This window comes from Octopus bimaculoides, unplaced genomic scaffold (genome assembly GCF_046866305.1).
Source record: "Octopus bimaculoides isolate indiv1 unplaced genomic scaffold, ASM4686630v1 contig192, whole genome shotgun sequence".
Lineage (NCBI taxonomy): Eukaryota > Metazoa > Mollusca > Cephalopoda > Octopoda > Octopodidae > Octopus > Octopus bimaculoides.
In genome coordinates this window covers 6,815-22,500 of record NW_028315442.1, presented here as the reverse complement: position 1 = coordinate 22,500, position 15,686 = coordinate 6,815, and the positions used below count along the sequence as shown (strand labels likewise).

The 15,686-nt window shown below is 38.0% G+C and overlaps 1 protein-coding gene and 1 long non-coding RNA gene across 2 annotated transcripts in view; one reads left to right on the top strand and one right to left on the bottom strand.

Annotated features, from left to right (window-relative positions):
• Window positions 1-9,408, bottom strand: part of LOC149129022 (uncharacterized) — a 12,334-nt gene extending 2,926 nt beyond the window's left edge. The window contains exon 1 of the long non-coding RNA XR_016240570.1: window positions 9,246-9,408. This is a non-coding gene — a long non-coding RNA (uncharacterized LOC149129022). The remainder of the gene's footprint in view (window positions 1-9,245) is intronic.
• Window positions 1-15,375, top strand: part of LOC149129021 (uncharacterized) — a 38,866-nt gene extending 23,491 nt beyond the window's left edge. The window contains exons 2-3 of the mRNA XM_089346828.1: window positions 11,852-11,972; window positions 13,331-15,375. Of these exons, the coding sequence (XP_089202954.1) occupies window positions 11,852-11,972; window positions 13,331-13,511 (302 nt within the window). The 3' untranslated portion in view covers window positions 13,512-15,375. The remainder of the gene's footprint in view (window positions 1-11,851; window positions 11,973-13,330) is intronic.
• The last annotated feature ends 311 nt before the right edge of the window (window positions 15,376-15,686 follow it).

Genomic DNA, 15,686 nt, shown 5'->3' with positions numbered 1-15,686 from the left:
CACACATACAAACACCATAGGCCTGTTCGCCAGTAAAAATGTCACACACACACAATACAATCCCAACAATCCCAACAAACACCCACAAGCACACATGCACAGAAGCATGCACACACAATGGCACACCTCCCCGACAAATACAAGCCACATAGACGCACTCACACAAACACACGCACACGTATACACACACATACTGTGCTAACAATACAAACAAAACTAATCACTCACACACACATGTACACATATACACCAGGAAACTACACAAACCATAGCCACGTACACACACATACAAACGCATACCCAGTACCAACATACACGGAACACACATGCACACACATACACCTCACCTGGATAAACCCAACGTACGAGGACACCTAATAAATACAACACACACATACATGCTCACACACACATACACCCTCATGCACACACATACAGTTGCTCCCTCACACACACACGCACCCCAAGGACAACTCAAACACAAACATACTTCGAGACACACACAAACTCACGTACACACATATAACACCCCCACCAACACACAACACAAATAAACATACGTACACATACAGACATACACATACATATGAACCATCACACACACATACGGTTGCTTACACACACACACACACACACACACACACACACACCACAATGGGTATTTTTAAAACAACACACTCACTCAGACACAGAGAGAGACACACACACACTCACGTATACACACACTCCCACATTCACACAAAACACTCCCACGCACACACACAGATGCACACATACATACACACACAGACGCACACATATGTACACACCCTCACACATACATACGTTTGCGCTCTCTCTCACACACACACATCACAAGGACGATTAAAACAACACATACATACTCAGAAAAATAGATATACGCACAGTCTCACGTACACACACCTAACATCCCCACCGACACAAAAAACACACATACACACGCACTCACGCACACACACGAACAAACACATATACACATACACACACATGCGCACACACAACACCCTAACAAATATTAATCACACACATACACACTCACACAAACGTGCACACACATACACACACCATCCTACCATAGATAAAAAGCACACACATACTCATATACACATGCCACACACGCACACATACAGACATAGACATACATATGAACCATCACACACATACGTTTGCTTACACACACACACACACACACACACCACAAGGTATTTAAAACAACACACCCACTCAGACAGAGAGACACACACACACTCACACAAAACACTCCCACGCACACACACAGATGCACACATACATACACACACATACGCACACATACGTACACACCCTCACACATACATACGGTTGCTCTCACACACACACACACCACAAGGACAATCAAAACAACACACACACTCAGACAAAGAGATATACGCAGTCTCACTTACACACACCTAACATCCCCACCGACACAAAAAACACTCAAACACACACTCATATACACATTCCACAATAAACTCTGGGACCAATAAAAACGGCACACACACACACACACACACACACACACACACACACACGGACACAAACACACATATATACACACACACATAGAGATGTGCACAAAACCAGTCCCAAAAACCAGTGAACCATGACAGACTGTCACAGACCAACCAAAAATAAAAACATCTTCTTTAACTCTTCTTCCCTCCCACCCCAGCTAGCCAGTCATACTGTCTCTTAAGACAGTAAAACATTCCTTCAATATACACAAGAGAAAAAGGCCAGGTCAGTTCCTTCTCAATTTTATTCCATTGTCAAAGAATATGTATGAGAATATGTATATGTATTTTTCCATATGTGTATTTTCATACACTGTTTTTAACACTGTTTTTAACAATTTCACCTTAATATCAGAGAATGTGTGACAATCAGTATGTAACACTACAAAGTTCATACAAAGCTTTATACTTTAAATATATTTTATCATCAAAGAATGTATATATGCATTTTAATACTCAGACTGTTTTTTAACATTTTTTATTATTCTCAAAGACTTTTGATAAACTTTTTCTAAAAAAGTGAAACCGGTTAAGTAAATAAATATTTTTGAAAAATAAGTGCATTTTCAAACCTTCTTTCATATATATTTCCACTCGTACGGTATTCCACAACTTTACTTTATTATATATATATATATATATATATATATATATATATATATATAAATCTGTATATATATAAATCTGTATATATACACATATATACACATAGATTTAAGTATGTACATATACGTATGTATGTATGTATGTATGTATACATTATTTATATTATATTATATATATATATATATATATATATATATGTATGTATATATATAGGTGTAGGTATGACAATGTGGTAAGAAGCTTGCTTCCCAACTACATGAGTGGATTTGGTAGATGGAAACTGAAAGAAGCCTGTCATGTGCTTGTATATATATATATATATATATGTGTTTACGTCTTCATAACTTAGCAGTTTGGCAAAAGCAACTGATAGAATATATACCACGCTTAACACAAACATAAATACTGGGGCTAGTTCATTCGACTAAAAGTTATTCAAGGCGGTGCTCCAGCATGGCAACAGTCTAATGACTGTATCAAGTAAAAGGTGAGAAAAGTGACAGAGGGTATTGCTAGAGACAACAGTTAAAACAACTTAAAAACCTCAAAAGCTCAGTGCTTTGGTGGCTTTCGAGTTGCTTTAACTGTTGTCTCTAGCAACAGCTGATGCTGGTCACTAGCCTCACTCACTTTGGTGACTTCTATTGAATTTGGTTGTAGGTTCAAATTGCTAATAAAGCCACCCGTTTCATTTGTTCTGTGATGATATACCTCTCAGTATACGTCCTCACGGTCCTTCTTGTGACATTGAAGTTGGCCTATTTGCTATTCTGGTGAGGGTCTTTGCTATTCAGGACTTCTTCAACACCACCAGTCACCAACCCCGACCCCCGCCCCCCATTCCGTGACCATCCCCTCCATGAGGAGCACCATCTTAAGGTCAGTCTTCACCACATGGTCTCCTAAACCTTTCTTTGTCTCCGTCTTCAACTGTTTCCAATTGCTTTGGCCATCAGACGTCTCCCCTTCTACAACTTCCCCCCCTCTCCTCAGTGTTCTTCACGTCTCCATAGCAACACAATCCTCTCTCTCTTGGCTCACACCATTGGACCCCTTCTATGTCCAGTGTATTTCCTTTCAGCTCCTGGTTTTCTGTGTATGCAGATTCAAGGACAATGCACATATACATACATGCATACATATATATATATATATATATATATATATACACACACACACATACATACATACAGATATACATATGTGTATATATATATATTTAAATATACACATGCATACATAAACTCATATATGTATGTGTATATATGTGTGTATAGAGGTGTGTGTGTGTGTATATATACATGTATGTATATGTATGTATATAAATGTATGTATGTATGTGTGTGTGTATACATATTGTGTATATGTATATATATATGTACACACATTTATAGATACATACACACACACATATATATATACCCATATAGATGCACATAATATATATGTATATGGATGCACATATATATATATATATACGTATACACACACACACATATATATGTATATATATACACAGATATATGTACACATAATACACTTTTTGTCGCTGTTGCTATTAATGTTTCTGTTGTTATTGTTGTTGTCTTTTGTTGGCCATCAAAGCGATCACTAAACTGGCCAATCAGCTACACCCATCTCTCTCTCTCTCTCTCTCTCTCTCTCTCTCTCTCTCTCTCCATCTCTTTGAAAACACTATCCCAACCACTCAGTTTTTTTTCATTATACACTTACATACATACATACATACATACATATATGCACACACACACACACACACACACACACACACACACACAACCACATAGTTCTGGGTTCAGTTCCACCATGTGCTACCTTGGGCAAGTGTTTTTTACTACAGGCTTGTGAGTGGATTTGATAGATGGAAAATGGAAGAAGCCTCCGTGTGTGTGTGTGTGTGTGTATGTGTGTGTACATATAAGGCAGCAAGCTGACAGAATTGTTGGTCCTGACACCAAATTGCTAAGTGCAGTTTGTCCATCTTTACATTCTGAGCTCAAATGGGAGGTGAATTTGCAGCATCTATTTAACCATGTGACATCGTTAGGATATCACAAGCATTCATATTAATGCAAACATGTAAGCATGATTTCTTTCATGTGTGTATATATGGGCTTTTATGCAGATAGATGTATGTATGTCTGTGTGTGTATGTGTGTGTGTGTGCATGCACATGTATGTATATGTAAACCAACGGGTCTACATACAGACGGGTAGGTACATAGGGTATATGAACAGACAACCACATATGCACATAGACACTGAAACACATGACCACATATACACACACACTTTACTTCACACAAAGACACATGTCCACACATATGGAGATGTACACCCATACATAAAAACATGGTACATAGCAGCAACACACACACACACACACACACACACTCAGACATGCACACACAAGGAGACAGAGGTACATACATATACACACATGCACACACATACATAAAAACCCCCACACACACAGGAATATGCAGAATACATACATGCATACATGTATGCATACACACCCATACATACATATATACATATGCACACACACACAGACATACATACACACACATGCACACATACATACACACACACTGAGACACACACATGCATAAATAACGGACAGAGTCAAGACTATTGATAAGTTTGCAAGACGCAACGAAAGTTTTAGGAAAATAAAAATAAGAAATAAGTGGAAATGTTACCGGTGAGTGTTAAATTTGAAGGCACAATAAGAAAATGACTCTCCCCAGACACAACAGAAGATGCTTCAACACACGAAATGACATAAAAAAGTCTTGCGAAACAAATCCAAAAAAACGAAATATATATATATAATTATATGTATATATATATATATATATGTATATATATATATATATATATATATATATATATATATATATATATATATATATGTATACACACATATGTATTTATTGTGTGTGTCATCATCATCATCATTTAGCGTCCATTGTCCATGCTGGTATGGGTTGGATGGTTTGACTGGGTTGGCACACTGGAAGGCTGCACCAGGCTCCTCTCTGATTTGGCATGGTTTTCTATAGCTGGATGCCCTTACATGCCAATTTGTACTGTACCAGTATCTGCCACAACTGCGGTTTTGCTCAGCTTGATGGGTCTTCTCAGTCATTGCCTCCATGAGGCCCAACACTTGAAAGGGACTCAGTCACTTTGCCTCCATGCAACCCATGTATATATATTATATATATACAACAAATCCTTTTCAGCACAATCTTCTTTGTTTGCACAATCCCTTCTTCTAACAAGCACCAGGATTGGGATTTTCTGCTGTCGTGTGGGAGCCTGATTGGTGAAATCAACTGAAATACTTCTCTGATATTGTAATGTCCTAACATATGTGCATGGGCACCACATAAAAAGGAACCCAGTTCACTCTGTAAAGTGGCTGGCATTAGTTAGGAAGGGCATTCAGTCATAGAAACCATACAAAACAGACAGTAGAGCTGCTCTGAAGAGTGCACGGTTTCCATAATTGGACTGCTATCTAACAACCTATTAAGCCCCAAGTGCAAAACCGACTGGTAAGGATGGCCACAATGGATACATAGTGCTATAATACTGTACACTTCAATCAATATATATATGTATATATATACACACGCTTTCCCAAGGTGCTATGCAGTGGGACTGAACTTGAAGCCATGAGATTACAAAATTAGTTTCTTTCCCACACAGCCATGTCTCTGTCTGTATGATAAATTTATTAAGTTTTCTTTTTTGTATATCACTACCTTAAGAATATAAAGGGTTGCTATTTTTAGTACAGTGCCTATAGAAGAGCTTCAAGTAGATAGTGGAGAACTGTTCCACCCCAGTCCAATATCACAGGACCATATGTTTATTGTGTCTACAGTGAATCTGTTTATGACACAGATGGGGGTTTGCCTTATTGAAATTAGCTTTAAAAAAAAAAAAAGGGGTGGGGTTTTTCTCTCAAAGTATTCTGTTTCCCTATTTTTATTCACAACCCATGGGTGATTTATCTGAAACTCCTCTTTTCACCCTCCTTCAAAACTTTTTTTCACAACAAATCCAGATACAATTGTAATCTACTCCATTTGTAAAGAATTTTATCTTCAAATATTCATGTTTGTTGCATGCAGCAATGAGGAAACAAAGTTACGGTGTTGGGGTACACTTCTGTTGGACATTAATACAACCTTGAAACGTGTATCTCACAGTGAATTAAGACTGAATTGTGAAGTTGAAATCTTCAATTATAAAAGCCTCTTGAAAAGCACATGATAATTAAAATACATTAAAAGAGACCGACAGAAGTACTAGGCTTGCAAAGAATAAGTCCCGGGGTCGATTTCTTTGACTAAATGGTGGTGCTCCAGCGTGGCCACAATCAAAATGATTGAAACAAGTAAAAGAATATATTGCTAAGGCATTGAGATCCAAATAACCTGGTGTGAAACTGAATATACACCAGAATGACACATTAGTCAAGTAGGGAGCAGTAATAAGAAAAGGAATGACAAAGGAAGGAGCAATCATCCTAGAAAGTTCAGAAGATGATCGTTTATTCCTTTCTCATCTCTTCTCTTCTACATACATATATATATATATATATATATATATATACATATATGTTTGTATGTCTGTGTTTGTCCCCCACACCATCGCTTGACAACCGATGCACACATTTACGTCCCCGTAACTTAGCGGTTCGGCAAAAAGAGATCGATAGAATAAGTACTAGGCTTACAAAGAATAAGTCCTGGGGTCGATTTGATTCGACTAAAGGTGGTGCCCCAGCATGGCCGCAGTCAAATGACTGAAACAAGTAAAAGAGTAAAAGAGTAAAAGAATACATGTACACACACACACACACACACACACACACACACACACACATGCACAAACACACATATAGCTACAGACACATGCAAATTTAGGGATTGGAACAGGTACAAATCCCAGTAACATATGTCTCCCAGCTAGCAGAACCTTATTCTCTTGCAAGTTAATTTGAGATATTTTGACAACAATGTAACCTTCATTTAACTAAGGTGTATTCACCCTTATCAGTAGCTAGTGGAGTACCCCTCGTTAGGCTAATTACTATTTCTGAGGTTCTGCTGGTGATTTTATCTCCTCTGTTCCCTAATTTTGGAAAACATTTACAATAAACCACTAATGTTCTTCAAAGTTGCTTTTTATACTTTCTACTATGGACTGCTTGAAGCTTACTCACTTCCTACACCTTGATCCTGAGATCTTGCACTTAAATATATACACATATATATATTTACATATATCAATATCTCTCTATCTATCAATCTAATACAACAGCAAGACTCATCGGCAAGACTCCCATCGGCACCGACTATTTAAGCAGGAGAATTAAGACATTCGCTCTCTTTCTTCTTTCCCATTTCCTCTCACGCTTTTACATAGTGTTGGTGTATTTGTTGATTGCGTGAGGAGGGGTCGACTGTCTTGTGCTTTCTCTCCGCCTTAAGCAGGATCAGCAATGCCAACAGTAAGGAACATGTTCTATTCAGACCTTAGGGGGTCCAAATTGTCCTGTTCGGATGGACAAGTGTTTAAGGAAGAAGAAAGATTTGCTGAAGTGACAGAAGTCACAAAAAAGGAGGTGGACCTGACAAACATGGAGAAATATGAGGAGATGGCACGTAGGATCGGTGGTGATGCTAAGTTGTCCCTACTCCAGAAAGTATTGGAAAATATGGGTAAGAAAACAGTAAATATATAAGGTGTACTCAGTGGAAGAAAGGAAAATTGAAAATGTTGAGGCAGAGGAAGCAGATTTGGAACAATTGTGGTTCAAGAAGGCAGGAAAAGCAAAAGAATATGCTGTAACCACAGTAACCTACATATCTTGGAAGAAGGACTTCCAGGATTAGGGTGGAGAGAATCCCACCAGAAACAGATGTGGCTTGGGTTGTGGCGGCTGTTCTTCTCGGAAGTAAAGAAGAAATAGCCGTCCTGCAGGCCACGAAAACAGAAAATTCTGTATGGAAAGAGCAAACATTGGACCTGATCATATTGGGTATTGGCAGAACCACTGAAAATATGGTGGAAACGGTGACCATTGGAGACGTAGTGTTGAGAGTGGGGGTGGAGGGCAGAACCCCTCGTTGCTTTAAATGTGGCTAAAAAAGGCCTCTGCAGAAGCAGAGAAGTCAGGAAGAAGTTAGAAAGGGGCCGGAGAAGATGCAACAGGAAGAAAAGAGAAACAAAGAACAGTGGATGGTAGCTGAAGGAAGAGGAAGAAAGGACAGATTGAATTAGAACCCCAAGCCATACACCCCGCCCCACCCCACCTTCTCAGACACCCCCTCCGCCCATTCCCCTCCGATACAAAGCAAGAGAAAAAAAACAAATACAAAAAAACACAAGGCTCAACAGGCTCCCCCCCCTCCCACTGGAAATTGTTTCGCGCGTGTTTGAAAGGCGTAGACCAGGAAGGGATCCAGAAGAGAACAAAATGGAGAACTGCAAGATTTGTGCATGTCGATGGATGGACAAAACACTCAGGTGTCCGAAAGCCAAAAAAACGACGAAATATTGAGATTGAGGAGGGGTTATAAGTGTTGGAAGGTGAAATGTGATTTAAAGACGATATCAGACAATATAAAGTACGACGAACTGACCCAGAGATACTCCACAGCCATTACAAGCCTTCAATTCCATTACAACTTTCTCTCTCTCTCGAGCTATAGAAAGACGAATACACACGTTATATACCTACAGACATCTATATAAACACACATGTAATAATAAACTGACACGTTTCCGAAGAAACCTTTCACTAAAAAACACATTTTCGAAGGTGAGGGGCGTGACTGCATCCGCCCCCTTTTTCTTTAAACATGTTTTATAAATGACATTTGGCAGAAATACGTTTGAAAACAATAATAAACGAATGCTGAAATTATAAAAATTAGTAGTACCGAAGTCTGAACAAAAGCAAAAGCATGTTAGTGTTTTGTTTTGTCTTTTTTGAAACAAGCGAAAGCCAATTAAAAGGAAATCTCTTTGCCTTACCTTGTTCGAAAATGTCTGCGATTCAGCAGAAGACATCAGCTGTGAAATGGTTTTGGCTTCTTTTGCAAGAATTTTTCAGCGAATAACTTGTATTTTTCGATTTTCTGGAGATAGAATTACAGAATAAAGGTGAATTTTGTGGTTTATGCTTTGTCGGGTGTTGAACGAGAGAAATGTTGAAATTTACCTTTTTTTCACACATTCGAATTCACCGCCATTAATTGGCGCACACACCTGCTATTGCGCACGCGCACGCGAGTCGTGACTAGTCGATCCTACAATAACAATCTATTGCCAATGCATGTATGCACAAAACATGCAGGACGGTTTGTTTTGGGTTTTTTGAACAAAGTAAATAAAACACATTGTAAACAAAACGCAAACACCCTCATACATGTTTTGTGCGTGGCGCACGCGCGCTAGGTAGTCGTAGGATCCACTAGTCACGTCTCGCATGCGCGGATGCGCGCCCTGGATCCAATCTTCTTGAATCGTACCTTGATATTATGTTTTCATTTCAAAATAAAACCAACAAAAATAATCTCCCATAATCTTTACCTCCGCTGATTTTTACATGCCCCGATGACCGATCTAAGAAATTTGGGGAACGATTTACCGTCTGGTGAATGGAACCGAGTATATGAAGATTCCAATAGCTTGCCAAATTGTCAGTCATAAATTTTCTGCAAGAACGTTTTGTCTGATAACATTCTCCAACATCTCTGCACTCCTATCGAGTAGACGTTGAAGAAATCCTTTTTCTGGTTGTGGTGTCATAACATCCAACAACCCAAGTTTTGCGACACAAGTGAGATCGCTGCCAGTGCCCCTGGACTGGCTCTTGTGCGGGTGGCACATAAAAGACACCATTTTGAGCGTGGCCGTTGCCAGTACCGCCTGACTAGCCTTCGTGCGGGTGACACGTAAAAGCACCTAATACACTCTCTGAGTGGTTGGCTTAAGAAAGGGCATCCAGCTGTAGAAACTCTGCCAAATTAGATTGGAGCTTGGTGTTGCCATCCGGTTTCACCAGTCCTCAGTCAAATCGTCCAACCCATGCCAGCATGGAAAGCGGACGTTAAACGATGATGATGATGATGATGATGATTGAATGTGTGCAAGCAGACGGTTTTTTCATTGGCAATATGTTTTGTTTTCAGATAATCTATAATGTTCTCTGGTGCAAAGTACAATAAAAGTTGCAATCTGGGTGCACTCAATGTAAAATAAATTCGGAAAAATGGCAACAACTGCTTCTTTTTAAAGGGTACAAATATTGGGAAGAAGATGATGATGAGTGTTGCTGATGTGATTTTCACACACACACACACACACACACACACACGTAGATAAACCTAGACGAAGTCCCAGTTTGGAAGTATGTTTAAAGCTTTTAGAAGACGTATGACGGAGAATTATTCAATATCGTGTTTGCTTCTATAAGAATCGCTTACTTTAAAGCGAAAAAACAAGACCAACGTATACAACAGGTGTGTAGAACCTGCTGTTTCGCTTGTTTTAGCCGTTCATAAGTGATCTATAAGTAAACATTTCATACAACGACCATGACGATGTCACCTTCTCTATCCAAGTATCGACCTTCAAAGGCATCCATCATCACCTTCATTCACTCTATCTCTCGGCCTTTCTCTCTCTCATACGTGCGCGCACCGACACAAAAGCCTAATTTTGCTCTAACATCATGGTTCTATGCAACTGTTGCAATATCACTCTTTATGAAGGAGTTTTTCCGTTTCCATTACATTTTTCCTGGAACACGGTATCCTGCCGTTTACCCACATTTGTCTTCCTCGAATCACACCCTACTCTCTTATCTATGTATATATGTATGTATGATCCAATGGAGACCTCTACATAGTAGCCAGACCTGGTAGAAATAGCACCCAAATCTCTCTCAAATCGGACCTTACTGTTTTACGTATGTACACATGTATCTAGTAGCTGGGGCGTACACTGTAATTCCTGGGGAAGCAGGGCTTATCCCTTGGTTCCGTTCTCATAATTGTTTCGCTAATCCAGTAACAACAATACAAAGTATGTAGCCCTTAAAACGGTTTCTGTGCATTTACAGAGAATACTGAAGTGTCTTACACAGGATCTTGTTGTTAGGAATTCCTAATAAGTTATGAATACCCAAATTGTGAAGTCAGTCATGTAATACCATGAAATTAGTTACCCGATAGTAAGAGTTCACATAAAGTAGCGCCGAAAAGGGCTGTAATACGTTCCCAGAGTATATAGAACATAGGGGAAAATACTAATAAGGTATGTATACTAAAATCATGAAGCATGTTATGTAATAACAGGCTAATCAGATATGAGATAATAACAAGTCAAAGTAAATAATTGTGAAAAATGCTTTTGTGTGTTCCCAGAGAATATTACCCTCAGCAGCGCTAATGTTGGTATATTCGTGAATAAGTCACTAACCGAAATAAGGGGATCTCTTGTTTAGGAAAATACTATTTACTCGTTTAAGCGATACCCTACTGATTTTACCCTTTTTACACCTGTTACCTCTTTTTTCTCTTAATATTTTTCTCGTTTTGTTTTTCTTTTTTCTCTCCTACCCTTAACCCCAACAGCTGTAGGATGCAGCCCCACCCACAACAAGGTTACATTACAAGAGTGGATGGACCCTATCGACTGTGACATGGAGGTGCAGACGGTGTGTAGCCAGCTGATAGCCCGACAGACACAACTCCAGTGAGTATCTTTACTTTGTAAAGAGGGAGGGGTTGATCAGAGAAAGACAGGGCAGAGCCCGAGGCCCTTTCCATTGTCACCAAGACAGGTGGCAGTGGAAGAGAAACAGCAAGGTATCAACTGACCCTAATAGCCCTTGCCCAAATATTTGCAATGCCATCTACAACATAGGCCTTTGTTGTGTATGAACATGGTTACAGCATCAGCGGTGGCTCTCCCGGAACAGCTGTCAACACAAAACTATTATAGAACGTTTTATATTTTATTCTTTTTCTTCTTTCAGTCATTTGACTCCACCCAAGCTGGAGCACTGCCTTGGAGAATTTTTAGTTGAATCAAATTGACCTCAACACTTGTTTTTTGTTCTTGTAAACCTGGTATATATATATATATATATATATATATATATATATATATATATATATATATATATATATTTCGTTTTTGGATATATATATATTATATGTGTGTGTGTGTGTATACACACATATATTTAATTCACAATATATAACCCCAAATTAAACGTATTCCAAACGAAAAGGACCAACAAAGACAATTAAGGGAGAAACTAACACTTGGAAAACATGAAGACAGAAATAGAACTGCTTAAGCTTAGAGCCCTGAGCAATGAAGAGAAATTGAAGGACATAGATGAGGAAATCTACAACGAATTAAAGAAACATTGAGATGGTCAACGCTTGGAAAGTGTCTTTAAACTGCGGCAAACAACTTGTGAAGCTGAAGAAACAAACTCGCTACAAGGCTGGCAAAGACAAAGCAATTTGTTTATTAACTACGAAACACAGTTCATCGTAGAATAGGCATCGGATAAGCCCTTGCTGAAGGAAAATAAAGCAAAAACATACACAGAAATGAACCCAGGCTTATCGAACACAAACCAGAGACGGACAAGGGGAGGCAACTCCACCGACATTACATCCCCCAAATAACTTAAACAATCAGAAAATCTGGACGGAATCTTCATGGCATTCAAGTAATCCTGTGGAGCTCCTAGAAAAGCTCCTTAATGCATCGTTCTACAAAACACATAGAATATATAGGAGAAGAGAAAACAACAAGGAGTGTATATTTATTTCTCAGTCTATAGAATAATATAAATTATTTACATGCTTTTAAGTTAGAAAATAATTTGTCAAGATATTGGAATTTTGTTATTAAATAAAATTTCATCAAACTGTTTCTGTCATTTATGACTTTGTGTGTGTGTGTGTGTGTGTGTGTGTGTGTAGAAAGGTTTATGTTCTTTGTTTTTTTTTTGGTTTTTGGCACGTAATTCATTGTTTTTTATTTTCTATATTAATTTTCTGCTTTTCTCTCTCTCTCTCTCCATTTTCCAGACATATCATTCAAGACACTGAGGAAAAACCACAAGTGGGGAAGCAAGCTTCAAACAGGCAAGGGGCAGGTCCAGCCCCTCGCAAGTTGAATAAAAATATGGCCAAACAGCTTCTTGAGATCTCGGAACAACTACGACTGATGCAGCAGGCGATAGATGAGCCATCGAAGGACTCTAAATAGTTATTGTGATAAGGAGAGGGGGTTGTGGTGGGAATGGGGTGGCAGTGATGGTGGAGCAGTGGGGGGGGGGGGGTCGGAGGAGAGAGAATTTGCCACTCTCACTCTTTTCATTGCTCACCACAAACTTCACAATCAAACCTCTTGTGCCTATACTTGTGTGTGTGTATGTGTGTGTGTGTGTCCATATATATGTATATACATACATACATATATATATATATATATATATATATATACACACACACACATACATCTACACACACATTCATACACACATATATATAAATACTTATATATATATATATATGTATATATATATATAAGTTTTAAGAAAGACAATGGGTTGAGCAACACATCTTTTGGCATAATGCTACAATTGTTTCATTTTTTTACCAGAAAATCATTGCTGAAATATTACTATATATAATATATGAAATAATAGATTGAATCAGTATTAATCCAGTAATATTGACAAATGGCAAGTCTTCTCTGTCCATTCTCTTTGTTAATATTTATATTTATATAAACCTTATTGGTACTTTATGGATTACAGATGCATGTTGAGCGATACGATCAATATTCCCTGTAAAATGTTATCTGATAGCCAATACCTGTAGACAGGCTTTATAAAGCAAACTACAAAGTCAATACCCCAATTGAATTTATATATTTTATGTGTGTGTGTATATATATATATATATATATATATATATATATATATATATATATATATACATGTGTGTGTGAGTGTATATATAGATATATATGATGATAGATATATATATATATACATACACACACACTTACCTGTATGTGTACATATACATTCGCATGTATATTTGCACGAAATCAGAATCCATTAGGTTTTGGTACAGTGACTATTATTGTTATTATTATTAACGTTGTTGTTGTTGTTGTTGTCACAAATATTGTTAGAACCGGTGTAATGAAAATTTTATTGTTTTCCGTGTTTCTGCCCCCAGGATTCCTTTCTCATCAGGGCAACTGCTTCCTGTGTCATTGCCCCTCCTCTTCTCCATCTCTTCCACCTTCTCTCTCCCTCTCTCTCTCCTCTCACCACAATGTTTTCAAATATTTCTTCCCCCCCCCCCCCACACACACACACAATCAATCGTATTTATATACACACATGCACATGGCTGAGTGGTAAGACGTTTGCTTCCCAACCACATAGTTCCAGGTTCAGTCCCAATACATGGCACTTTGGTCAAATGTCTTCTACTGTAGCCTTAGACCAACCAGATCTTTGTAAGCGGATTTGGTAGGCAAAAACTGAAATACGCCCATCATGTATGTATATATATGTGTATATATATATATATGTGTATATATATATATATGTGTATATATATGTATATATATTTCGTTTTTGGATTTGGTTTGCAGGATTTCTTTATGGGATTTCGTGTGTTGAAGCATATTCTTTTGTGTCTGGGGAGAGTCATTTTCTTATTGTGCCTTAAAATAGATATTTGTGTCGAGAGGAAACTCAATGACAATCGAATTTATCAGATTATTGTAGATAAGCAACAACTCCAGAAAAACTGTCAAAATTCTATGTTCTTACAATAAATTGATTGCAAGTATTTAAGAATGTAGACAACATAATTTCATCTTTTATATGCATCAATACATGTGTAAAATAAGTTTCATACCTATGTACATTTTTCCATCGTAGCATGGTTTTGAAAAGTAAAAGGTTTAACAGTTGGATAACCTTACTGTGACTAATTCTGGGTTTTCTACTAAAGGGTTTCTTTTTGTTTATGTCTTTTAGAGTGCAGTTCTATCAAATTATTCATTTGTACACAAACACGACAAAAGTAAATAGACACCCATAACACCTCGTCTTGTGGTTATTTTAATTTGAGCTTTATCTTTTTTTATTAATTGACATTTGTATGTTTCGTGTTCTAAATGACTGTTTAATCATGCCATGTACAAAAGAAGCCTTGGAACTGTCCGAATTACAAAGAGGCCATATACTGGGTCAATTTCAAGGTTGACTTAGCCTAAAACCACAGAAAAACTTGGTGATTCCACTTTCTACAGTTAATAAAATAATTGTTCAATTCCCCAGATGAAGAAGTAGTCCATATCGCCTTGCCCAGGTCAACTAAGGCCCTCTGACAGAACCCTTTGCTTTGTTAAGAG